The 26699-nt window shown below is 44.1% G+C and overlaps 1 protein-coding gene across 2 annotated transcripts in view; it reads left to right on the top strand.

Moving 5' to 3' along the window:
- Vstm4 (V-set and transmembrane domain containing 4) overlaps positions 1 to 26699 on the top strand; it is an 84179-nt gene that overhangs the window by 43777 nt on the left and 13703 nt on the right. For both annotated transcript variants that reach the window (XM_075988755.1, XM_075988756.1), the window contains 3 exons: positions 4078 to 4111; positions 17725 to 17831; positions 19091 to 19152. In XM_075988755.1, coding sequence (XP_075844870.1) covers positions 4078 to 4111; positions 17725 to 17831; positions 19091 to 19152 — 203 coding nt within the window. The remainder of the gene's footprint in view (positions 1 to 4077; positions 4112 to 17724; positions 17832 to 19090; positions 19153 to 26699) is intronic.

Raw genomic sequence — 26699 nt, 5'->3', positions numbered from 1 at the left:
GGAGTGTCGGCCCAGTGTCCATGCAGCACAGACCTCTTGGTCATCTGTCAAACGTATTCCTGGAACATCCCACCAGGCTGGTGGCCCTTCTTAGCCAGTCCCCCACCCTGAAGGAGGTTCCCCAGCTTCTCTCCTGCCTCTTCACTCCTGGTCGCTATCTACCCCATTCCTTTTCCCTGACCTGGACTCCACCTCCCCAAACCTGGAAGCTCCTGGCATTCTGCCAGGTCTCAGCCCTACTCATCCAGCTACAGCTGTAGTATGGATGGTGCATCCAAACCATAGGTTCTGTGAGACTCAGTATGTCTATCTGTGGGTGACATCAGCTCTTGGTTTCTCTGAAAATGGCATAGAGAAGGTACAGAGGTCACTCTGCCGGTGACCTGGAAGCACTTGCTGTCCGATTGCTTTCACAGGACAGACTGGGCTGCACTAAGGACTTGCCTGTAGCTTCACTGTCGTGGACACTGGAGGCCTGAGGTGGAAGTGTTGTAGCATCAGAGCTGGTTTCCTCCGGAGCTTCTCTCTTTGGTGTCTTCTCCTTACGGGTCACCTAGCTTTCTGTCTGCATTTGTGGCCTGGTCCCTTGTTCTAAAGACACCAGTCTTGTTGAATGAGAGCTCACCCTAATTTTAACTAAACTCTTTCTAAGATCCTATATCCATTTGCAATCCTATCGCAAAGCACTGGGGATTAGGTCGTCAACATATGGATTTTGGAGGGAACACAGCTTGGTCCATATCACCTGCTGTGTGACTGTGGATAAGTTTTCAACCCTCTCTGTGCTTTTGAGTCTTTCATTACAATGCACGAACAATGTTTAAAGAGGTTATTGACGTTGGAGACCAGAGCTGTGAGTTTTGAACATGTGTTGCCTGAATAATTGTTTCAAACAAACTCCATGACCTTGGTCTTTCACTTTATGCATTGCCGACTTCTCAGTGTTTTCATTACAAACGTGACTTGTTTCAAGGACAGTGCTCTCCAGAGCATGGCAGAAAGAGCCATCTTGAGAGGCTACCACTTCATCACGTCCTTTTGCATCCTTTTTTTAAAAAATCTTTTTTTTAGTTTTTTTTAAACAATCTTTTCTCATTTACATACCTATCATAGTTCCCACTTCTCCCCTCCTCCCGCTCCCACCTTCCTTCCTACCCCCATCCACTCCTCAGAGAGAATAAGTCTTCCCATGAGGAGTCAATAAAGTCTGACACATCACTTTGAGGCAGGACCAAGTCCCTCCCACCCTGTGTCTAGGCCAAGCAAGGTGTCCCTCCAAAGAGAATGGGCCAGTTCAAGCACTAGGGATAAATCTGGATCCCACTGCCAGTGGGCCCCAGTCTGCCCCAGCCACACAACTGCCACCCACATACAGAGGTCCTACCTGGTCCTATGCCGGTTCCCCAGCCGTCAGTCCAGAGTCAGTGAGCTCCCACCAGCTCAAGTCAGCTGTTTCGGTGGGTCTACCCGTCATGGTCTTGACTCCTTTGCTCATATTTTTTTTTCAAGGTAGGGTTTCTCTGTGAACAGCCCTGGCTGTCCTGGAATTTGCTTTGTAGACCAGGTTGGCCTAGAACTCACAGAGATCCGCCTTCCTCTGCCTCCCTAGTGCTGGGATTAAAGTCCTGCGCGGCCATCAGGCTCCCTTTTGTATCCTTAATTTCGATCACCAGCCCTATTTATTTCAAGCACCCCATGAAGGAAGTAAAAAGCAGTCTATGAAGTGGGGGGGTGAAGAAGGCCTCGCACAGAAGCCGCGACTGGTAGGAATGCCTCTTGTCCCTGTCTCCTTTTCCCTTCATCCGCGGTTGCACGGAATTTTATATCATTTTCACATAGCTGCTGTGCTGAGCAACTGCTGTGCTCACGTGGGCGTGTGTCACACGCCCACAAATGTGAGTTCATAACTTCTCCGTTCCCTTCTCTCTGGTCTGGGTGGTAAAATATTGTTATAAGATTGAATTACCAATACTTCACAATCAACAGTATTTGGCAAATGAACAGCGGAAACATAAATGGATCATTTGTGTAGATAAATAATAAGCATAAAGTAAAACTATCAGAAGCGCATTGCTATTGAAATAAATTTTTATTTTTACTATATATATATATATATATATATATATATATATATATCCTCACATGTAAATGAGGAGAAGAGAACTCAGGGTTTGCTTAGGATGCATTTCTCCATCAATCCCATTTCTGTTTTGTTAATAGATGTGAACTTGGGGATGTCACCTTCAATACCAAAGGGGGCAAGAATAGATGGAGTTTTCACAAGCTACTCAATACCACGCACAGCGTTTGAATTACATATGTTAGGGGTTAAATGATGATCCAGCAGCAAAGATGCTGTTTAATGTGCTGCCAGTTGACACCTCGAGTTGGTCGTTATTCAATCCTTGTTGGAAGCAAAGCACCGGAAATTCCATCCTCCTGAGTTAGTTACTAAGCTGTGAGGTACTCAAAGTCTCAGTGGACAAGGATGCTTCACGTCAATCCATGCTTGCTGCTCCCGGTGTCAGGTGTCTGGGGTATAAGTTTCGATGAATAGACAGCCTGTCCCGGCTTTGTGAAGTGGAAAATAACAATGTTACACGCAGAGAAGAAAAAGAATATAGTCAGATCTTAGACACATTGCAAGATAACCCAGAAATTGTTTCCTTTCTGAACCAAGCATGTTCTAGGATTTACAAGCCAGATACTGAAGTCTATTGACCCATATACAGTTTACAACACCGCCATAAACATGAACGTCCAGTACATACTATGTTGCTTTTGTTGCGTCCATAAACCATCTAGCCCATAGTAGGTGCCCAGTAAACGGAATGCAGGAAGGGTTTAGACATTACTGGAGAGATGGTTTATATATCTTTTTAGCTCTGCAGTGCTGACAGTCCTGCTCTGGACCTTACACTGGCTAACTGTATGGCAGAGCACCCCAAACCCAAGAGCATCAAGCAGCCATTTTATCTGCTCATCCACAGGTTGGCTATAAAGACTGAGCTCAGCTGTGCAGTTCCGCAGCTATTCCCAGCCAGCGTCTTTCATGCAGCTGCAGTCTGATGGGGGATTGGATGGGGCTGATTGTTCTGGGATCTCAGCTACCATGGTTAAGGCTGTCTCTGTGGGGACTCGTACTCCAGTGGGCCCACAGAATAACTGGGAGTAGAAAAGTTGCCTGTCACAAGACTCAGACAACAGCACTTTTTATGTATCTTCTTGTGGTACATTGGTTAATGTGCCTTGGATCTAAGCAAGACATGTGACCAAGTTCTATTTAGCACGAGGTAAGAGATGATATACATAGGTATAAACAGATCAAGAAGGTGGGATTCACTGGGGCTGGTCATGTAAACATTTGTCACACAACTCAGGAATTCCCCTGGCTTTCTCAACTCTTAGATCAAACATATTCTGGATTAGGTGCCCATGTATTCTAATTTTTCCACTATAGATAGACGTCTGCTTCAAAGAGAGCCATTGTAGAAAAGTATCTTGCTCTAAGACTTGTTTCTTAAGGACATCTTGTTGTTGTATTTTGCTTGGAAACAGAGCCACACTACAGCCCCAAACAAGTCTTGATCTTAAGATCCTCCTTCCTCAGGTCTCCAAGTGTTGTGACATCATATCTGACTATCTAAGAAGTTCTTCTGAGACTATAAAGAACATTAACCACAGAATGAAAGCCCATTTAACAATGAGATGATTCTAAAGAGAGATAGCCTGTCCCGTCTAGTTCAAAAGGCTGTTTTCATGACTCAGAACTCACAAGTTGTAGGACTTCACCACCCCAGGACTCTATAGCATAAAATGCAACTCAACTTGTCCTGGACGAATGATGTCTGGACTATGTGGCTTCATACCTGATATACAGTCCAGAACTGAAATAATATCAAGTCATTGGGGGTGCCCTCTGATGTCTCTGTCATGATTTCCCCCAAAGTTGTAGACAAGAAGACCCACAAGTTGACTGGTGCAGCCCTATTACCTGAGCAAGATCTGAGTCCCTGCCTTTCAGGTAATGCCAAACTAACTTGTATTTACCAATTATTATTCTGTTTCCTTTTACAGTGAGACATTATTTGGTGAAATGTCCTCAAAACAGGTAAGAATATTTTCTTTGTTATCTCCCTTTGATCTTTTGTTTTCTTTTTATACTATCAAGAAATTGGTTAGATATATATTTTTACTAAAAGATGTTGGTCACAAGAAAGTCAAAGAATGTATGTTCTGCACATGTTTGCATATGTGAATAGTCCACACAACAGTCATAATCTTCACAGGGTCCAGATGGCATGTAGCTCATGCTGGCCTGTATCTTTGAGGAGCTTAAAAGGTGTCCTGGAGGACCGTGTGGGAACTTACGACAGGTCTGAGCCACCTCAATACCTCCTCACCACTAACTAATCTCTTTTCCCACAAGCACTGACTTGGCCTGTGTTCTGCTTTAGCTACTGACAGGCCTCATTGGGAATGTAGTAATTTTAAGATAGATTCAAATTCATAGCAATTTTTGGGACTTCAAATTTTAAAAAACATCAATGGGATACAGAGCCTCTTATTGGAATGATATTGAAATCACCCAATGACAGTGAAAATACACCAAAATCATAACTAAAACGAGGAAAGATAATTGATCAGATCAGCAGGGAGGTTGATTAGATATTGGAATAATCTGATAAGGATTTTAAACCAGATGTTGTAAATCTGTTCAATCAACTGAAAAATGAAAAATCTTTTGAAAGCAAACAGTAAGTAAAAGTGCCACCCAACAAAGTCAAGTTATTTTAGAAAGTAGAAGTATAGAATGGAGAAAATATACTAACAAAAACAAATCTTGTTGAATAGACTCACTAATAGGGTGACAGTGTCAGAAGGTTATTGGGAAAGGGGAAGACAGAGTCGTCGAATCATACATGTAAACCACAGATACAAACAAACTAAAAACACGGATGAACAGGTAGTTCTCAGGAACCTGGGGCAGGGGTGATTCCTACCGTCTGGTTACAGAGAGAGAGTGAAATCTAGAGGAATTGATCATTAGTTATCTGTTAGAAGGAATAATCAGTGAACACTTCGCAAATTTTGCAAAAGAAAAAGATTCATAGATTCAAAAGTGTTAATTCCAGCTAGGATGAATGTACTAAAATCTACAGGAAGACATGGCACAATTAGACAAGAGGTGAAATGACTGTAAGTGCCCTCTCTGACTGAAGACAGACAGAAAGAAAAGGTGTTCTTCTCAGAATCTGAAAGAACTACAACCAGAAATTCTATACTGAGAAAAACTCTCTTTCAGTAATGAAGGAGAAAGACATTTTCAAATTCAGGAAAACTTAAATGATTTGTTGATAGCTCACTAGGTACTAACAGTTGCCTACTTGAAAAATCATATCTAAAAGAAATTCTTGAACCCAAAATAAAAGCAACCTTGAATAATTAAGAAGGAACAACTCGAATAATGTGTATGTTTTTATTAATTCATTGAGAATTTCACACATGTCTACAACATATTTTGATCATAAAAAGACTATAGACAAGTCATGATAATTCTTTAATATAGTCAAGTCACATAAAGAAATAGAATAAACAAAACCGTAGGAAAGGAGGAGGAGATAAATAATAAATTACTTCCACCCACCTATCTTTAGAGCATCAATTGATGCTCTAAATAAATCAGTTGAATCACAGAACCTGGCATAGTCAATACTATGTCTCCCAAATAAATTCTGTTTGTAACAAATTCATTCCATACTCATTTATAGCTAAGGTGAAGCAAATCGATGGAAGAAGAGACACCATGCAGTAAACAGTCTATGTGCAGATATCACACAGCTCATAACGTAAAACACAGAGAAAGCCACTTAGGAAGGATTGGGTGGGACCTTAGGTGGTAAAATGACCGATCCACCAGGAAAACAAAGGTCCTAAATGGTATATGCCTTTAACAACAGAGACCCAGAACTCAAAGAGCTAAAACTGGAGAGCTGAGGAAGAGAGGAAAACCCATGGGGATTTTTAGCAACAAGTAGGCTTGGCTTAGGTCCCCTATCTTCAAGGTCACTGAATTCATAAATGCTGTCAATCAACAAGACTCAGTTGATCCATCTACAGCAATCAGCTTATGGAAGAACACCTTTTCATGTCCCCATGAAGCGCTCTCCAAGATATATCCTAGGCCGAGAGAAACAAAGCTCAACCACTTGAAAGGCTAGGAATCTTACCATATCTTTGATGACAGCAAACCGCAGTTGAAAGCAGCAGTGTACTAACAACAGGGAAATCTCATCGTGAAATTTGCTTAAAGTTACACGCAGAGTCTCGACAGCAAGGGACCAGTGAAAACACAGGCACAGCAATCAGGGAAGCAGAGCCGGTACAGAGATCAGAGGATACACGGGATCCAGAAGGAAGCTTCCACGCTGAGCTGATGGGTGCAGGGTAACTCTAAACAGAAGGCATGTCCTTTCCATCAAGTGGTGTGAATTCCACAGACATCCACGGACGGACACCTGAGCTGAGACCCCTTTTCTCACAGCATCAGCAAGCGTAATTAAAGAGTCGTAGTCCTAAGTAGAAAAGCTAAAACGATAAAATTTTCTCAAAGAAATTCTTGTGTCCTTGGATTAGGTAACGTGACACTGTGCAAGATTCATAAATGAGAGAGTGGTAAAGAAATTAGTTCCACAGACACAATTATAAAGATGAAAAGACAAATCACCAAATAGCAAATATCTCCAATCAGATGGGTGGCAAGGAATGTGTTTCCAGATAGTTCTTCCAACTAGATAATAAGATGACAAATAGCATAATTAAAATAGGCAAGAGTGATTAGAATAGGTATTTCCCTAAAGAAGTTGTACCCGTGGTTCATAAAAATGGGGAAAGATGCCCAATATCTTTAGTCATTAATTAGGGAAATGCAAATTAAACAATAATGCGATTCCAGCATACCACAACCATAATGCCTACAATCCAAGAGACAGATGATGCCAAGTGTTGGCATGCATAAGGAGAAACGGGATCATTGCACACTGCAGAATGGAGCACCCAATGGAGAATGCAGTTTTGTGGTTTCTTAAGGTGTGACTCTTAATAATACGGCCCAGCAACTGTGCCTGTAGGGATCTACCCAGTAGCATGAGAACACATGCCCACTCAAGGACCTGTGTGGGGTTGCTCTCATCCGCTCTCTTCAGAATAAGCAGAGACTGGAGACAAGCCAAACATGTTCATCTGTGGGCAAGAGAGTGAGCAACCTGCAGCAGATCGGTCCCATAAAGTTCTGCTTGGCAACAAACCAGGCGGTGGAAAAAGCCCGTTCTCAAAACGCCAGAGTGAAAGAAACCAGGTGCAAAATGTATGGTTGTGCGCAGTGCTAATGAAATGCCTGGAAAAGGGAGATTTATGGAGCCAGCAAATAGAGCGATGCTTGCTTATCGCTGAGGCTGAGCGTGGGGACTAATTGCGGGTGTGATTAATGCGGTAGGGACTAAATGTAGAACTTTGCTGGGCTGTGATTGTGATGTCCTAAAAATGGGTTGTGCTGATGATTGTGCAACTTGTAGGTCTACAAAAATTGATGATTTTGAGCTACAGATTGTATTGGAAATCAACGAAGTCTCAACAAAGCTGCTTCTTTTTTAAGACTCTCTAAGACTAGGGTGAATCAGGCCCGTCATTTGGAGAGAGGGTTATAGCTGGGTCAGTCATGGTTGCTGAGAGGCCAGCCTACCGGCCTCTCTTTATTCCTGGGATACCTGGCTCTGCTTCAGGGAGAGCTTTCCGTTTCTCCTGTGTTTGGTCCTCCTCCCTGCTCCTCATTACCTCTCCCCATACAGCAGTCACCTAAACTGGGGACTACTGGGAGGAGGAGTACAGCAAGAATGTCATCCTTGTTTAGTAGACGTTAGAGTTCATTATCCCTAGCCCTGGAATATACAAGTGTATCAGTCATCTTTCTATTGCTGTGACAAAATACTTGAGAAAACCAGCTCACAATGGGGAAAGGCTTATGGTCTTTAGAGAACATTTAAGATCCACACTATAACCCAGATATCAGGGTCATAGAGTTCTGCACAAATGTTTCTGTCTCTGTACCCACACTGGGGACTGCCAGTGATGTAGCGGGGTGCCCAGCCCAAAACATTCACAATGAAATGCTTCTTGCCAAACCAATTACACCTTTCATGTTTAAGACACACATTTAAGTCTCTGGAATATCATTTTCCTCCTTCAGCCTGAAACCATGGTGGGGTCAAGTCTGACCATAGATCTGCCAGGGACACTCACCCTCCTCACTAGAGCCTCATGTGACCTCATGTAGTTCTGATTTCCTCCTGCAGTGCCTGACTAGGGAAGAAGTCAATTCTTTCCTTCACCATGACTTTGACCTGTGTCCTGGGCTACAAGCCCGGGAATTTCAGCCCATCCTTTTCATGACAGAGACCAGGTCCTGGTACTCTTTTTGGTTGCTGCTGTGGGAACTGGACCCCGGGTCTCAAGTTCTATTCATGATCAGTGTCCTTTTTCTGTCCTTTGAGCACTTCCTTCGAAAGGGAAAAGGGCAGAAATCACAGGACCAAGGCCAGAAGCCAGGAAAGGAAACCCTTAGGCAAGGGAGGGACCCTCAGGAAGAGGCCACATGCTGGTGTTGAGAACACTGTGGTCACAGAGAATCGTCTTGCCAAGTGACCGGGGCAAGATGGAGATTCTAGGGAGTTCCATGGTTTGCAAAAAAAAAAAAAAAAGAAGCTGCCATGGTCTAGGAGGAGTGGCCTTGGCCTTTAGGAATGATGGACTCTTCCTCCCCCAGTCAGTGTCCTTAGGAAGCAGATGGCCCAGAACAAAGCAAGCATTTCAGGGCTCCCTGGGGTGTTCAACATGCCTTTTCTGGAAGGGTCAGCAATGAGAGCAGTTCAGTTCATATGAAATGGCTCAGAAGTGTCCCTGAAGCCCAGCTTTAAAGCGAAATGCCAGTGATTGCTCAGAGCTGGGGGTGCCTCTTGTACAGGCAAAATTTTAAAAGGCTGTCGAGAGAGAGAGAGAAAGAGAGAGAGAGAGAGAGAGAGAGAGAGAGAGGGAGGGAGGGAGGGAGGGAGGGAGGGAGGGAGGGAGAGAGAGAGAGAGAGAGAGAGAGAGAGAGAGAGAGAGAGAGAGAGAGGGGAGTGCAGAAAAGGGAGTTCCCAGCGTGGCAATCTCCTGGGTATAAGACTATATGGGCTCACAGACCCAGGAAGTCAGTAACATGTTTTCTTTTTTTTTTAACTTTATTTATTTATTTATTAAATATTTCTGTCTCTTCCCTGCCACCGCCTCCCATTTCCCCCTCCCTCCCCCAATCAAGTCCCCCTCCCTCATCAGCCCAAAGAGCAATCAGGGTTCCCTGCCCTGTGGGAAGTCCAAGGACCACCCACCTCCATCCAGGTCTAGTAAGGTGAACATCCAAACTGCCTAGGCTCCCACAAAGCCAGTATGTGCAGTAGGATCAAAAACCCATTGCCATTGTTCTTGAGTTCTCAGTAGTCCTCATTGTCCGCTACAGAGACCCACATTGGAGCACCAGACAGAAATCCCAAGGTCCAAATCAGGAGCAGAAGGAGAGAGAGCACAAGCAAGGAACTCAGGACCACGAGGGGTACATCCCCACACTGAGACAATGGGGTTGTTCTATCGGGAACTCACCAAGGCCAGCTGGCCTGGGTCTGAAAAAGCCTGGGAGAAAACATAGCAACATGTTTTCTGACTCAGCCTTTCTTCAAGAGTGTGGCGCACACTGCCTCTTGGACAAACTGGAGTTGGGGTTGCATCTAATTTGTAGGATGTGTTAGAGGCACAATCCAAGGTGATTTCTGAGCTTCTTTTAGTGCCTTTTCCAAATTTCTCTGAACCATCAGAGATTTTTTTTAAAGATAGATTTATTTGTTTATTATGTATATAAAATTCTGCCTTTATTATGCCTGCATGCCAGAAGAGGGCATCAGATCTCATTATAGATAGTTGTGAGCCATCGTATGGTTGCTGGGAATTGAGCCCACAACCTCTGGAAGAGCAGCTAGTACTCTTAAACTCTGAGCCATCTCTCCAGCCCCCTTTAGAGATTTTTTTTTTAAAGCATCTCATGACAATGGAAGCAAGGGACTTCATCAATAGTGACACGCCAGGATCTCAGTGAAGGACAAGATGCAGTTTTAGACTCTGAAATCTTATAAGTCAGCACTCAGGAGTTTTAAGATCAAACTAAATATTGGTCTGACGAAGCCTCTGCTGCAGCATCTGTGAGCTGGTGGTGGAAGGGCTGAGAGAGAAGATGAGCCAGAGGCCCAGGACCACTTTGTCGTAGGGCTAACCATGAACTGGGGTGATGCAACCCACTTGCGAATGGCCATGGGGAAGCTGTGTGTGAGGAAATGCTTTGGGAGCCACTCCATAAAGGAGCAGCTTTTCTTCTATTGCTCAGAATATGCACACAAAAAGATCATAGAAGGGCAGCAGCCACAAAAATGAGTGGTACTGGCTGCCACTTAACACTTACAGAACGCAGCTTTTCCTGTTCTCAACTCAGGCACTGAGAACAGATTCCATACTACGTACAGTTAGGACACGGATTCTGTAAGACAGTCGTGGGTGACAATTGCTGAGTGATTGCCATGTAATGGACACAGCTAAGATGCTAGGTGTGTATTACTTGTTTAGTAATTGTCATGGTATAGGAACATGGAAGGTGGCACTATTTACCTACCTTAAAAGGGAAGTTATATAATTACTAGGTAGCCCCTGGCAGGCAATATCAATTGGCCTTGAGTATTTTGATGGCAGTTGAGGGCTCTGGAGCCTAGTGGGAGACATCTAGAAATTCACCCCATTTGTATGAGCTCTTGAATTTTTTTCTATGGTAACTGACATTGGGGAGGGAAGTGCCTGTGGTTACTAACATTTATTTATTCTAATGGTGACAGAGAGCTGTCACTGTCACTATAGAAACCAGCAAGTCTTTAAGATCCTACAATACAGATTTCATGGGCATGGTGCATGTAGTATCTGTAGTATCTTGGGGAGGTGGCCAGAGAGCCCGTTAGAAAGGAACAGAAAGGTCCTTCTCATACTGCAAGTTGGGCACTTGCCTTGCCAGAACTGAGAAACGGAGGACATGAACGTTTCTGGTGGTAGGACAGATCAGTTAAAAGACCTTCCACAATGATGTGGAGTAAGAAGCACTCAGGATGCTGAGAAGGATGCTGGGAGGACCTAGGCAGCATGGCTCCTTGAGCCCCAATTGCAAAGGGCTCTCTGTGTCCAGATCTTTGGTCTCTGGCTGTCTTATTTCAGACCATAATATATCTCCATGTAGCATGTGACATACATCTCTACCCAGTGATGACAAACACTGCTCATCCAATGAAGGACAGAAATGACAGACCTCAAGGAGCATGAGCCCCCAGTGGTAGGGTACTACAAGAAGATGGCCTTGAGCCAAAGAGAACACCAGACGTCTGCAGTGTGGCTCCATGGTGCAGCTCCTCAACTCTCACTGCCAGCCTGCCTCACAGAGCCTGGTATCAGGATGATCACTTGGTTGCCAGGACACTCTGGACGGACCTATGCGGTGGATCAAGATTTAGTTAACAAAGAAGTCTGTGGTTGAGTGTAGAAGGCTTCGCTGTAATTATGTTCTCTGAGGGAACTGACTTGGTGTACGGTAGAGCTTTTTCCCCCTTCCTCTCTGTTGTCCCAAATGCTCCCAGCTATGAAGCAGACACAGAGTCTCCACATCTGGCCCACCATGTACACTACTGGGTAGCTGACATCATTCATTACAGACAATTTTTAGGAACATGCTGTCCTCTGCCCACTCCTATGCCAAAAAGACTTTGGTCTTGGGCACCAGGCACAGTTCCCAGCCCTCAAGACTCCAGGGCTTTGTTGACCCACCCTCTTTCGATGAGAGAAGGAGGTTAAGCAACTATACTCAATTGAGTACAAACATAGAATGTACTAGGATGTTAATGCCACCTTCTGGTACCATCTCTTTAAGAAACTGGCTTAATCCCAGAGCAACTGTTCTAATCGAGCTCAATTGGCAATCTTTCTAAAGTCTTAATTTTCTAGTTCCTTTTTGTTCAGGCTAGTCGCAAGATTCTTGCTTCAGGGTTAGTGAGTCAGACCAACCTGGACTGAATCCCACATCCCTTCCTCCGGAAGGGCCTGGGCCTTCATAAGGTCTAGTTTCTTACCGAGAAGGCTAGAGATAACAGGTACCCTTTCCACAGTGGCCTGCACCGAATAGGCACAAACACAGCAATTACTACTAACTTTGCTTTCTGAAAAGGAAACAAAAAGTTTCCTAAGAATTTGTTCAAAGCCCTGCATAACCCGGGTCACATGCTTTGTTGGCATCTTGAGGAGACAAGGCAGACTCAGGGAGTCTGTCTTCCTCCCTTATTACCTGCCTGGTCTGCCCTACATTGTACCTGACTGAATAGCACTGTGTGGGAGAGCTGTGTCAGAGCAGAGCCTGGTACACCATGCTGGGCAGAAAAGTTCCTGGTCAGTGTTCAAGTTGAAACTTGTGGTCCTTCCCTCAGGGCTGAACCATGGGCACCGGGACGTCCCCTAGTGTCAACACCATATTTCCAATGAGACGCTGTGAAATGTCCACATCGTTTGCATGCGCTGGACACGTGTTTGAGTTATGCAGCCCTTGAGTGCCTGTGGTAGCTTCTTACGTGTCAACTTCATCAAATTTAGAATCAGCTGGGAGTTATTGATATCTCTGGATGTGTTCATAATGGAGCTTCTAGAAAGGATTATCTGAGGAAGGAAGAGTAGCTGTGGGTGTGTACGGCACCATCCCATGGGCTGGGGGACTGGACTGAATAAAAGGGAGCTGAGGAGAAACTGAGGCAGCCATCTCCCCTCTCTGCTTCCTGCCGCACTTTGGGGTGTACTGTTCTGCTCCTTGAGCCAGAACAATTCTTCCCTCTCTCGCATTGCTTCTGACACAGCCAGAGAAGCAAGCGATACAATGCCCCATCTTATTTATGCATGCTATTCCTTCTGACATCATATTGGCCCCAAGAGATAGCTAGCAAGGGCTAGTCACCCATCCAACAGATTGAGGAGTAGAGGCCCATGGAAATGAGTGACTTAGCCAGAGTCACCTCTGCAGGGTCATTGTCATCTTCTACCCCATTTCCATCGTCTGTTCACTAAAACCAGCTTCTGCTAGTTCTGGAGCAGAGCTTCTGTGCTCTTGTGGGACGGAGACTTCAGGAAGTGGCCCCTCTTTCAAGAGACCCATACCACGTGTGCCGCCGCCTGCCTCACCCATGCTGGAGCCAGAAAAGCAGTCCCCTTTAACAAGCTCCCACAAACAGCGCTTCTCTCTGACGGCACAAGTACTTTCCAGGCCCTGTTTTCCCCTCTCTCTCGATTTGACTGCCACCAGCAGAACTCTCCTGTGTCCGAGCCCGACTGTAGCCCTGTTCCAATTCAAAATGCAGCATAACTTTTCTTGTAAGTTAATCACAAGGTGGGGTCTTGGCTCAGTGGGAGAAATGGGACTCGGAGGGACAACCGTAGACCACATGTCACCACGATGACTCACTGTATACTTGAAGTCTTGTTGAACTATGAATTAGAACTAAATTTAGTTGGACGCAGCCCTGCTGGTTTGGAGGAAAATGGTGATGACAAGACAGATATTTTCCAGCTTTCTAAAACCCCTGGGCATAGTGGCATATACTCATAGAAATGATGTTCCAGAAACTTCCGCTGTGCATGAAAGAGCTGAAGAATTAAGTTGAAAGGAGAGAAAGTGGAAACATTGAATTCTCTAGTGTGTGAGGTGCCCTGGGGAGACTATCTGAATTCATAGGTACAAAAGAAAGAATATCAAAAGATTTTAGCAGAAAGGGGGGAAAACTGCATTTAATAAAAGTCTAGGTTTAAAGGGACATTGGGAAAAACTGCAATCAATGTATTAGCTTGGTGGAAGAGATCTATGTAAATCAATATGAAAAGTCTAAGGCCTAAAGTAATAAGTATGAGGCACTGTGGAGACAGACACAGGCCATGCCATCCTGTGACAGTCCAAGAAATGTAGCAAAGGAGGCCACATGTTCTGCACGAAGTTAACTGAAACACTCGGTGGTAAGGACAGTGACACGGTGCAGTTCTCCACTGCCGGGAAGCCATAAACTAACTAGCAAATCTGGAAATTGCTTTGAAAACAGGTATGAAATAGCCTGGAAGATGGTCCTCTCTGACAGAGTAATTCCAGTTTTCAGGTTTAAACCTCAAAGTGGGAAAACATTCTGCACAAATATATTAGAAAATGAATCAGTGGGTTCATACGTTTGAGAGTGAGTTTGTAAACTATAGCTTATCTTCTCATTAGAATAATAGGAAAATCTGAAAATTCGAAAAATATAGATTAAATAAAAAGAAAGTATCATATTACAAATTTAATGTAATTATTAAAAATTTATAAAGTATAGTGTTAAATGTTTTACGCATATAAAGACTTGTTTATAGAAGCTTTATTACTAATTCCTCAAACTGAAAAACAATTGTTTTTTAGGTGAATAGATGAGAAAATTGAGTGACAACCATAAAATGGAATATTATAAAGAAATTATATTTTTATTACATATATAATTATATACATTATAAAGAAATGAGCCACCAAACGAGGAAAAAGCATGGAGAAAAAAAGCCTTCAGTGCCTATTACCAACGTGGAAAGAGCTGGTCTGAATAGGCTAATACGGTGTGTTCACAGCCCTACAATGTCCGGGAACCAGCAAAACTATGGAGCCAGTCAAAGCAAAGATGGACGGTTTCTGGGTCCTGACGGGTGTGGACAGGCAAAGCACAGAGAACTCTTAGGACTGCGAAGCCCTCTATATAATGTTGCGTACATGTTACCGTATATTCATCCAAACCCACAGGACACAGGATAGTGACCCTTGACACGACCTGTAGACTGTGGGTGCTCCTGAGGATGCTCTACAGGCTTCCCTGTTGCAGAGCCTGGGAATGCTGGGAAAAATCTCTGTCCCTTCTCAAGTCTTCTGTGAACCTAACACTGCTCTAAAAATACTCATTTTTTTTTTTTTTTTAAGGAGAAAGAGCTGTCGAGCTATTTACAAAGGTCGCGTTTTGGTCATGACAGGCTTATTTCCTTTCCTGTCAATGCCTACAGTTACCATTTAATCCACGAACCTGCCTATTTCTGTTTGAAAAGAAAATTAATAAACATGTCAAGCATTTAAAAGGCTGCAGAACCAAGCTCTGTGTGTTTGTCTGTTTAAACAATCCCTTGTTTGCTCTTGGCGGCCAGAGTTTTGTAAACTCCCGTTCCTTTTAGCTGTTTGTGAATTTACACAGTGGGCCACTACAGTTATGACCACTTAGCCTGTTCCCCAAAAAAAAAATAAGTCATCCTTGGGGAATCTCAGCGGAAACACATCCTTAGACTTTTTCCCACACTTCACGAGCAAGTCTTGACTTGTTTCTAAATATTTAGGACCATCATTACAATAGCCTGTAACTATATGTCTACACTTACTTATGTATAATTGTAAGTGTATCCAGCAGTAGTCCTCTATCCTGTCTCCTCTCTGTGTGGTTTCCCCAGCATCCCTATTCTCAAGACCCTTGACTATTTATTTGTAAGGTTTCCTTATACACAGGTGAGTTTATCCTAGCTTATATCTCATTTCCCCTATGTGTGTGTGGGTTTTTTTTGTTGTGTTTTTTTTTTTTTTTGGAGTGTGGAGTGTTTCGTAGTAGATTTTCTTTTAGAGATGTGTCTAACACTTGGAATTTTTCTCTCAACAATGCATCTTACTTCATCACTGTTTTATCCCTGCTTCCAGCCATAGACAACCAGCATAAGAATAACATACTTGTTGGGAAGTGTTAGTATACGCCTTTGATCCATTTGGGAGGCAGAGGCAGGCAGATCTCTATGAGTTTGAGGCCAGCCTGGTCTACAGAGTGAGTTCCAAGACCAGGGCTACACAAAGAAACCCTGTTTCAAAAAACCAACCAACCAACCAACCAACTAACCAACAAAAACCATGGTCTACTTAAGCAATCAGTTGGTGACCATTGGGCTGTCCTGATGACGGCTGGAATTTTGCAGCGCTATAATGCTGGAGTCTTATCCGCACATCATTTCATGTGTACACAGTGACATTCACACAAGGAATTTTCAGAAGTGAGACTACAATGTCAAAGAGTCCAAGGTTCTGTTGTTTTGATAGATGTTGCCAAGTTTCTTTCCACCAGGGAAGGTCTGTACTCAGTGAACTCTGCACGCTTGTCAAGAGCGCTTACTCAGACTTGATTCTTGCCATTCTGGCATGCAGATAAAGAAAGTTCCTTCTCTTTACTTTCTTATGACAAATTTGTCATCTTTACACATGTGGGGTTCTCCTTTGGGACACAAATGACCCCCTCTCCTGACTGTTCATTTTGATGATTGATCATGGTCTTGCCGACTTCAGAGATTTTTCATGGCCTAGAATGATAGACTTTCTTGGGAACCATATCTACTAAGCTGGCCCTGTGCCTGGGCATGAAGGATTCTATGGGGAACTTCCTTGTAAGTTGCTGGAGCCAATAGAAGTTTTGAAACAAGACTGATGGTCATTCAGAGAAGCCTGTGGACCTCAGTACATTAGGAAGGCTGAGATGACTAGCCTTCATTGTCAACTAGAGGAGATTCAGAATCAACAGGGACACACCTCTGACACATCAATGGGGGTCTTTTCAGAGAGATTTAACTGAGGTGGAAAGTTCACCTTAAATGTGGTACCACCATCCCTTGGGCTAATTAACGCCTTTGACTAAATAAATAGAGAATATAAGCTGAACATCAGCATTTATCTCTCTCTGCTTCCCGCGTATGTGCCCAGCTGCCTCATACGGATGCTGCCATGACTTCCCTGCCACAGTGAACTGGGCCTCAAACCGTGAGCCAGAATAAACTCTTTCTTCCTTATACTGCGTTCAGTAGCAGCAAGATGAGAGAATTAGGTAAGAGTCGAAAACAGCTTTAGCTCCCACGTTCACTATTTATTAACAGCTCCCATAGGCTTTTATTTTCTTTAATATGAGGTTTGTCATTCCCATCACACCATTTTATCATGGACAGTACCTAGAAAGAAAGAGATACTTAAGTAGCCATAGAAGCAAATCCTTTGTACTGATGGAGGACCCTGAAGGTGCAGCTCCGTGAGTCCCTTCTTATTGGGCTGAGAGACATTTGGTTTGGGGATTATGGAACCCAAAGACATGGCCAAAGAATGTTGCCTCTAGGGGAGCTAGTTCGAGTACATGTATATTTTTGGTGATGTCGTTAGTAGCCAATCACGGAGTAAGTCGCTGGCTACACTGTGCCCGATTAAAGTATATATAAGCCATCAGTTTATACATCCCTAAATAATGAGAGCAAGCTGGCTTGTCTAGAGAATTTGAATTCTGAGCAGCCCATCAGAAGTCTCAAACCATCTCACCTCATCATCTTTATCATGGCCAAGAGAGAGTGGAGACAATGTCAAGCATTTCCTGTCTAACTGTGAGGTGGCCCTTCCTTGAACACTTCCACAGGGAGCCTTCAAGAACTTCTGAGCAACGCAAGTTCCTTTTCCATTCTGGTTTTCAGTAATGAATAGACGTTGGCTTCATCTGAGCCCTTTTTTTCCTGCAGCTCAGGGGAGACTGTCACCAGTGTGACCAGCTTGGTCCCACTGCAGCCACAGAAGGGCAAGAGGCAGAAGGAGAAGGCAGACGTCCCACCTGCAGTTCCTGCCAAAGGTAAGAACAGGACCTGCAGTTTCTCACGTGAAATCCACCTTGATTGATGCAGGGGTAGGCCTGGAGTCAAATGTGGCATCAGGGCAGAGGAATAGTAGATGGATGGAGGACTTGTCATTCAATGCCACGATAGTACAAACAGCCCCACCTAGATTCTAGACATAGCAATGAGGTGGGAAGCAGGGAAATGTAGGTTTGACCATGGTAGCATCATGGTAACTCAATATGCACAGGAAAGCCCATACTGAATTTACTGTGAGGTGAGGTAGGGCCTGGCAACATCTTCTTGGCTCTTGAAGGGAAAGAACACCTCTGACGTTTTGAAGATGTATGCACTCCATTTCTGACGTATTCTGCTGACGAAATGCTCTTTCTGTGATAGGTTATTCTATAGTTGCTCTTTTTATTTAGAGCAAAAGGAATGAACAAGAAAGGGGTTTCTTAAAGGAAAGAAAGGTGTGGCTCTTACAAGGACCAAGACTGTCTGTGGACAGACCCTGTTTAGATACTTAGACTGCCCTATCTAGATGCTTAGGCATCAGCAAATTTGAATATGGCTATAAGAGAAAACTTTAAGTGCATTTTATCTCTTCCCTGGGTTCTGCTGGTATCCCACTGAACCCTGTGGAAGAAGCCAGAAGAGACGTAGCTGGAAGGAACGTTGGGAGGTGTAAGGCCTTGAGTGGGAAGGGGCACAGGTCACTTCAGTGTCAGTCACTGCAGGGTAGATACTGCGCTAGTGACAAAAGATACAAATTGCACTTGGGAAACGAAGTCATAGAACTGGGCTTTCAACTCCAAGTTCAAGGCATGGCAGTCAGGACTAGTTGAGGAACAGCCTCTGTGTGCTTCTACTAAAGTGGGAGGGACTCCTCCTTGATGAGCTCACAGGACTGTTGAGAGTCAGCTGTCGTCCTTGGGGTCAGGGGGAGATCAGCGTAACCAAGGGGAAAGTCCTACCTCAGCATTAACCAAGGGTTCCTGGTTGTCTCCCACACCTTTGACTTCTGTCCAGGTGGCAGAGGCCTGTACAGGACTGTCATGACCTAGTCCAAGGGAGGCAGTGCCGTGTCTAAAGATGAGGGGATAATTCTCTTCCAGTTAGGGGTACCCAAGGATACCTGCTCCAGAAGCTTGAGCTCTTCTTGGGGGTAGGAAGGCTCTGTCAGTCTGTACACAGGGTGCCTGTGATGGCCGTGGAAGGTGGGCATTAGGGACCTCGGAGGAGTTTCAAGCTAACACTTGGTATCCTTCCACAGCTCCAATAGTCACCACTTTCCACAAACCAAAGCTGCTGAAACCACAGAGGAAAGTCGCCCTGGTGAGTAACTGTTCTCTGTCGCTCTGCTCCCTCTAACACAAGAAACAGTCCAAGAGTCCAACAGTACCTCTCTGGGCTCTAAATGTGTTAAAAACTCTGTTACCTCTGTTCCCAAAGGCACACTCTCTCCTCAGATCAGATTTTGAGTCAGTTTTTCTCCAGCTTAATTGCTTCTCTGAGTGATCTTCCAAGAAAATCCAAATGGAATTGTCTTCCTCTATAAATGTTACCTTTCAAAAACAAGAGCGAACATGGCACATACAGAAGGGTATAAAACAGAAAACAGACCTGTTTGCATCAATCTACCTGATCTGAAGAATCTGCTAGGGTCTTTCCAGAAAAACAGGCTAAACCCTTTTTATAGTGCAATAACTTTAGACTGAGGAGTCATCTTTGAGGTATCAGACTTTTGTGTGTCCTTCCCCCGCTACTGTTAACGTCTTACATACCTGGGGTGAATTGTTATAAGGCACTGGTTCTCAACTGTGGGTCATGACCCCTTTGGGGAGGTCAAATGACCCCTTTTCACAGGGGTTACATATCGGATATCCTACAGGCTATATATTTACATTCCAACTCATAATGGTAGCAAAACTACAGTTATGAAGTAGCAACAAAAATAATTTTGTGGTTGGGGGTCACCACAGCACGAGGAACTGTGTTAAAGGGTCTCAGCATTAGGAAGGCTGAGAACCACTGCTCTAAGGTATTAACCTCAGTATGATGTCTATTCACCACTTCCACTGGTTGTCCATTTTGGATACATTCCAGCACCCCACAGTAGATGCCTGAAAACCATAGACTGTGCCAAACCCTGCAAACGCATGCTCCATTTTCTTCACACATAAACCCTGATAATGTTTAGTTTCTAAGTTAGACACAGTGGAGTAATAGTGGCCAATTCTAACATGCAGTGATTATAACATGTTATAATAAGATTTATTTAAAATGGTTATTTAAGAACTTATGAATTATTCAATCCTGGAATTTTCCTTTTAAGATTTTCAAAGGGAGGTTAACTGCCTGTAACTGAAACTGATGATGGGGGAGGGGCAGCAGCGTGTCCTTAAGATGCGACATCCATTTCAAACCATGGCGAAGGCCATGCCTGCCAGGTTCCTCACTGTTTTCTCCTGTCTGGCCACCTCTCTGTGAGAAGCCAGTCCCGCTGTCCAGCTAACACTCAGAGCAGGCAGAAGAACTTAGGCGCAGTCTTTCAGAGGAGAAGAAATCAGAATTTGTGGACCTGGTTACAAATTGTTTTAGAGAGCCGCGTCAGGCCTGGCTCACTTGGGTCACATTCAGTCTGGCCTTTGTCCGAGGGATTTTCTGCAGTGCCATTTTCAATGACAGTTTTCTACTTCCCTCAGCCTGTCTATCTTGGTCACTTAGAGGTCTGTAAGAAAGAGAGGCCCCTTTCCTCACTTTTCATCCGCTGGTTCCTTTGATGCCAAGGTACACGTGGACATTTCTGTGGTGTTATTAGTGTTGGATTATCTGTGTGTGTGTGTGTTTTTTTTTTTGCTGACATTGTTAAGCAGCTGTACTTATGCTATGTGTGTGTGAAAGAAAAAAGATTGTCAAGCTATTCCAATGTCCATGACAGCAGACAGCAGTTCATTGGAGCTCTCTCTGTGTTCTTGGCTGGACATCCAATGGTGTGCATGTACTTTTGCTTTCTACATGTCACCAGATTTAGTTTTCACAGCAAGACTTGTCCCTCATCTGCCAGTTTTGTCTGTGAGGACACTCCATTTAAGGGAAGTGATGGGGGGGGGGTCCCCCAATCAGCTGGGAGACAGTCACCAGTCTTGAATCAAAACCTTCCCTTAGTCTATGGCCTGCTGGGCCCTTCTCCTTTATCCATTAAACAAAAACCTGGTTGTGCAGTACATGGCTACAAAATGCTGTCTTAAGTGGTTGTTATTTTTGTGACTTATCAGAGGATTGGTTTTAACAGCACTTAAAATACTGACTGCAGTCCCGGCACAAGGGGTCATTGCTGACCCCTTTGTCTGTGTGTCTGTATGAACTGATAGGCTTCTGTGGATGGGGACTGGGCATAGGAAATTCAAAATAAAACTTATTTCAAAGTTTTTCACGAAGTATTTCAACTAAAGGTTTCCGTGTGTGTGTGTTTGTTTTATTTAGTTTATTTTGTTTTAGTGTATGGGTTTTTTTTGTTTTGTTTTGTTTTGTTTTTCGAGACAGGGTTTCTCTGTGGCTTTGAAGCCTGTCCTGGAACTAGCTCTGTAGACCAGGCTGGTCTCGAACTCACAGAGATCCGCCTGCTTCTGCCTCCCGAGTGCTGGGATTAAAGGTGTGCGCCACCATCGCCCGGCTTACTAACAAGTTTTTAAATACAAAATTATCTTTCGATCATTTAAAATGTAAAAAATAATTTAAAAATTTATATCAAATGTTTATAGTCGAGTTAATTTTGATACCAGTTTCCACAAATAACAAATCACAGGAAAAAAAAAAAACAACAGAATTGACCTCAACCAGGACTGTCTGGCCAATATTTTAGAGTCAAATTACCAGGTCTAGTATCTGCAGACTTGAATGCATATTAAGATTTATTGCCCCAGGACGCTAGCATTGACCTCAGTCTCAATTTGGTCGATATTATTTCTCAGATCAATAAGTCTTGATGGTAGCTGAAACTTAAGTCAATAGCTACTTGTTGACTTATATAGGCCCTAATGGATAATTTAGATAATAACTTAAAAATACACACATACACACACACACACACACTGTAAAAGGGTACATCCTGGCTGGGTCCTACGCTCAGTACCCCACAGTCCTTTCTAGAAAATCACCTACCCTCTCCTTTGAGAAGAAGGCCCAAGAACCTCCACCCACTTATTGACCACCTACTGTATGCCAGCTTCTCTTCTAGACTGATCACCCACTGTATACCAGCTTCTTTGCTAGGTGTTTCATGATTCCTGTCACTTGACTTCACTATAGTGTCAGCCAGGTGACATGTATTAATCTCAGTGTTTGTAGCACTCAAGTGACTAGGAGGTTGGGTTATGTTTTTAATGTTTCTAAGACAACATGACCATTTACAAGAAATGCATATGTTAGAGATGAATGGTGACTGGAAAGTTTTGTTGTTGATTTTGTAAATGGTGAAGGAACAAGAAAGCAAGCTAGGGAGAGGCCTTTTAAAACCAAGGGATCAAAACTACGCTCTCTTTGGCTTATTTAAACAATATCAAATGTGACACTCTATTTCCAAATTCTGCTAGCTGGGAATGAGGCCCGGTTCGCACTGGTTCTTCCTGGCCTCTGATATTGCAGTCTGCCTGGTAAGTCTGCAGGCTTACAAGGACTCTATTCTAATATCAGCGTCCTTCATCTTCTGGAGAGAGAGAGACCACACTCAGAAAATAGAAGTGTCTCCTGGAGACAAACTCAGAGGCAGCACACTTATCTAGCAGGCCTAAGGTCCTGAGTCTCACCACTACCGTCACAGACAAATAAATAAAACAAGCAAACAACAACAACAACAAAAAGAAGCCCTCTGGGCCCTCAACACACTCTGGAAACAGAGGTACCTGCTTGTTTGCTTTTGTAAATTGGGTTATGGACCCCAAACTCACTGAAACCTCTGGGGCCCCCTGGTGTTCTCAGCCTAGTCTTGCACTGCCATGGCCTTGCCTGGGAGCCTGTGAACTCATTCCCACACTTCCAGGGAAAGCCATGACCACTTTCTTGTTTCAGAAGAGTCAGAGTGTTCCCCTTATGCAACTGATTTGCTTGGTTATTGTGTTAGGCCAGTCTATTGATGGAGAGGGTGAACAAGGGAAGAAAATATGGTGTCTGGTGTGGAAGCCAACCTGAGTTTAAAGGGGGAAAAACATTGGTAAGAGGTGACGTTAGTAGCACCCAGTATTGAGAAACAAAGTGGAAATTTTGTTGAATGAGTTTGGCGCCCACTGTGCCCCAGTCAGTGTCCTGTCCTCTACAGCATGCCCACGAGGTCCTCCTCCCTGTTATTAACCCCCCTGTGCCAGGGTGGCTGAGGGGTCAGGCCACCCCTATTTGTCCCAAAAGAAAATGAGTTCTTGTGAGCAAGAGAATGAAGACAGAAAACAGGAACATCGTGGGCCTAATTACCACGAGTTTCCCAGTGGGTCTCATTCCCACTGTCTTATTCCCTCTGATCCATCCACAGCATTGCTGCCTGGGGCCTTCCTAAAACCGCTCCAACCCCGTCATTTCCCTGGCTAGAATATTCCAATGGCTCCCCTTTGCCTCTGGCATGAAACATGGCTTCCTGTGTGTGGGAGGGTGGAGGCCTGTCATCATCTGTCACTGCTTCCTAGGTCTCGTCCCCCCTCCACCGCTGAGAACATGAGACCCCGTGTGGTCCAGGCTTTCCTACCTGCATCTGCCGCCCTCCTCATGCCCCACCCCCCCGAGCTACTATTTGATCTCCACAAGGTTCGTCCTTGAGGACTCCTCCACAAATCTGGTTCCACCCGTTATTTTAATTTGGGCTCTTATTGAATATATTTGACCTGCTTGCGAGGTTGAACACCATGCCTTCTGGATCTGGGTTTTTATTCCATGTTGTAACCTGTTAGAAGTTCCTTTCTTCCTAAGACAGAACTACACGCCATTGCATGGATGTGTCATGAAACATTTTGTGCCCCCATTGTGTAGTCAGTACTCAGTGAGTTGACACCCATGTTTAACTAGTGTGAATACTATAAGTATAAACACGTCTACTTAGGTCTCTCCTCTTATTTCTGTAAAGTATAAATACAGATGTAGGTTGCCAGATTGACTGACATATTTTTGGTCGGGGGATCCATCACATTTTTGTGCCAAATCAGCTGCACCATTTTACACCTCCACTAATAATACACAAGGACTCTGATGTCTCCACATTCCTGTCTTTTCTTCCCTTCCTTCCCCTTTTTCCTGCTCCCCAATAACCTTCCTTCCCCTCTTCAACTCTCCTTCCTTTCTTTTCCTCTAGTTTTTTTCTTTGTTTACCCTCCTCTTCTCCATTTTTCATAGTGCCATCCTAATATATATAAAATAGCATTCCACTGTGGTTTTAAAATATATGTTTCCTTGATGATAAGTAATGCTGAACATTTTTTCAGGGTCTTGTTGGCTACTTTTGCCTTCTCTGAAGAAATACTAATCAAGGTCTTTGTTCATTTTTAAGTTGAACTAGGTGTGTGTGTGTGTGTGTGTGTGTGTGTGTGTGTGTGTGTGTGTGTTCATGCACAGTGAAAGGCTCCTTTATATGCTTGGAGCACTAACTATTCATCATATAACTGATTTGGCAGTAGTTTTACCCATTACAAAGTCTTCAGTAAACTCCGTCGTCTCATGGTAACCCAAAGATCGGAATGCTCAGTGGTCAGCAAGATCACTCCTCCCACCACACTCAGAAGGACCCTGTCCACAGAGTCTGATTCTCTGTGCCTGGTGAAAACCATGCACTGATCAGCCAGGGCCCCTTGCTTCTTTGTTTACACGGCGCCTTCCTCCAGCCCTGTTTTCATCACCAGAACATATTGCCAAGGCCAAAAAAGACGTTTCCTTCCCTCAGTCATAGAAAAGGGCTCTGAGGCCCATTAGGCGTCAGTGATAGAATTCTGAGAGGATTTTAATAATATTCCAGATCCCAACAAAATTATTTCCAGAGGACATGCTTTTCAGGTTTCTTGAAGGATGTTTATAATAAGCCGGAGAATTTCTCTTGTTGTCGTTAATGTGCTAGAACTGGTTTCAGCTAAATTTTACATGAAAAGGATATATTAACCTGCATAAAATATGTTCATAATCTCAATTTAAAATTAAAAAGAAGGAAAAAAACCCACAACCACATGTACAATATATTGCCCCAAGTAAAAGCCTTGGGAAAAAAACAAAAACTTTGCTTGTACCAAGCTAGTACCATTTTTACAGAGATAAAATTTCTATGCCCCCCTTGGTGCACATGCACATCCCATTATTGTCACGGGGAGTTATGTATGTTGACTGGAGGGGGAATCCATGCTGAAGCTTTGAGCGGGATGAGAGTGGGGAACACAGAAGTCGTTTGGTTTCATGGGCCTCTCCTCCAGAGAGAGTAGGCGGTGGGGCTTCCAGAAACCGGAAGTGATCAGGAGCAAGTGGAAATGAGTGAGTCTTGTGCTTAGGGAGTGTGTTCACCGGGACGCGGTGCGGTTATTTCCACGCAGCAGGCCACAGAGTGAGCGTCGAGTCACGTGTCGGTATCCATGTACACCTGCCAAGTCAGGTGCCTTTCTGCTGTTTGAGAAGCCTGTAGCAGTAGGTTGAGGCACTGATGACTGATGGTGTTTGTGTGTGTGTGTGTGTGTGTGTGTGTGTGTGTGTGTGTGGTGTGTAGGGATGTAGGGATGAAGGGAAGAAGCTTATAAGACAAGGTAGTGTACTAGGGACTCATTGGGAACCTCACTGTGTATGTGGGTGGGGGGAGACTGTGTGAGTCCTGACTGTAGAAGTGACACAGAGGGAGGCCCCCTCTCAGTTGTGAAGGCCAGTATGATTCTGGTTCTAAAGGAAGGCAAACTCCTTTACTCACTGCATGTCTGGTCCATTCAGACCACCCTTCCAGCCTCCACCCTCATTCTCCTCTGTGTCCACTGAAAACTGAAAGGCAGTGTGTAAGGAGCTGGGCAGGGTGGAACCTGAGCCTTGGAGCGACCTGGGAAAGGTGATGAGCCAGCCTGTAGAACAGCCCAAGTGGGAAGTGGGCCTGAATGCCCAGCAGGTCCCACCCCATCGATGACTTCTCCTGGTGTCTAGTCTACCCAGTGCTTCAGGGACAAGCTGGGCCCCACTCTGGGCAGCCTGTCCTCTGTGTCGGCAGGGGCTGTCCCTTCCCTGAAGAGCCCTGGCTTGCCTTCCATTTCAGCCTAGCTGATTGGCTGCCTTTATTGGGCACTTCATTTCTGAGATGATTGCACTGCTGGGAAATTTTTTTAAGAAACTTTTTTTGCTCTATGTTGTTTGTGTAATCTCGTGAAACAATATCATTTCTGCGCTCACATTTGATGCTTTTAAGCCTATTTCATTTAAAAGCTCGGTTTTGAACAGAGTACGTCGGAGTTGTTATTAAAAGACTTTTTCAATCTCAGATGGAGAACTCGAGAAATGAAGTGCCATTTTTGGAAAAAAGAGAATAAAGCCATCAACACATCTAAGACTGCATCCACAGTACCACGAAATCTCTGTGTGAAATTCTGAGCTCACAGACAAACAGTGGAGCATCAGAGGGCTCCTTTTCCTCTGACTGGATTAAATTATAATTTATTATTATACGTGTCTAGAGATAAATTTATTCCCCTCCCCTGCCACTGATAAGGACTGAACCCAGGGACTTTTGTATACAAGGCAAGTTTGGGCTCTAGCGATGGGTTAAATTCTCAACCCCTAAACTGATAAATCATCAGTGAACACATATGATGGCCAAAGTCAGCTGTATAAAGCTTGGAGTGGGCATAAAGATGAAGAATGCAACTTATTAATATAGTCTATGTACACTC

This window comes from Microtus pennsylvanicus, chromosome 10, assembly GCF_037038515.1.
Source record: "Microtus pennsylvanicus isolate mMicPen1 chromosome 10, mMicPen1.hap1, whole genome shotgun sequence".
In the NCBI taxonomy this organism is placed as follows: domain Eukaryota; kingdom Metazoa; phylum Chordata; class Mammalia; order Rodentia; family Cricetidae; genus Microtus; species Microtus pennsylvanicus.
This window is presented reverse-complemented; position numbering and strand designations above follow the sequence as displayed.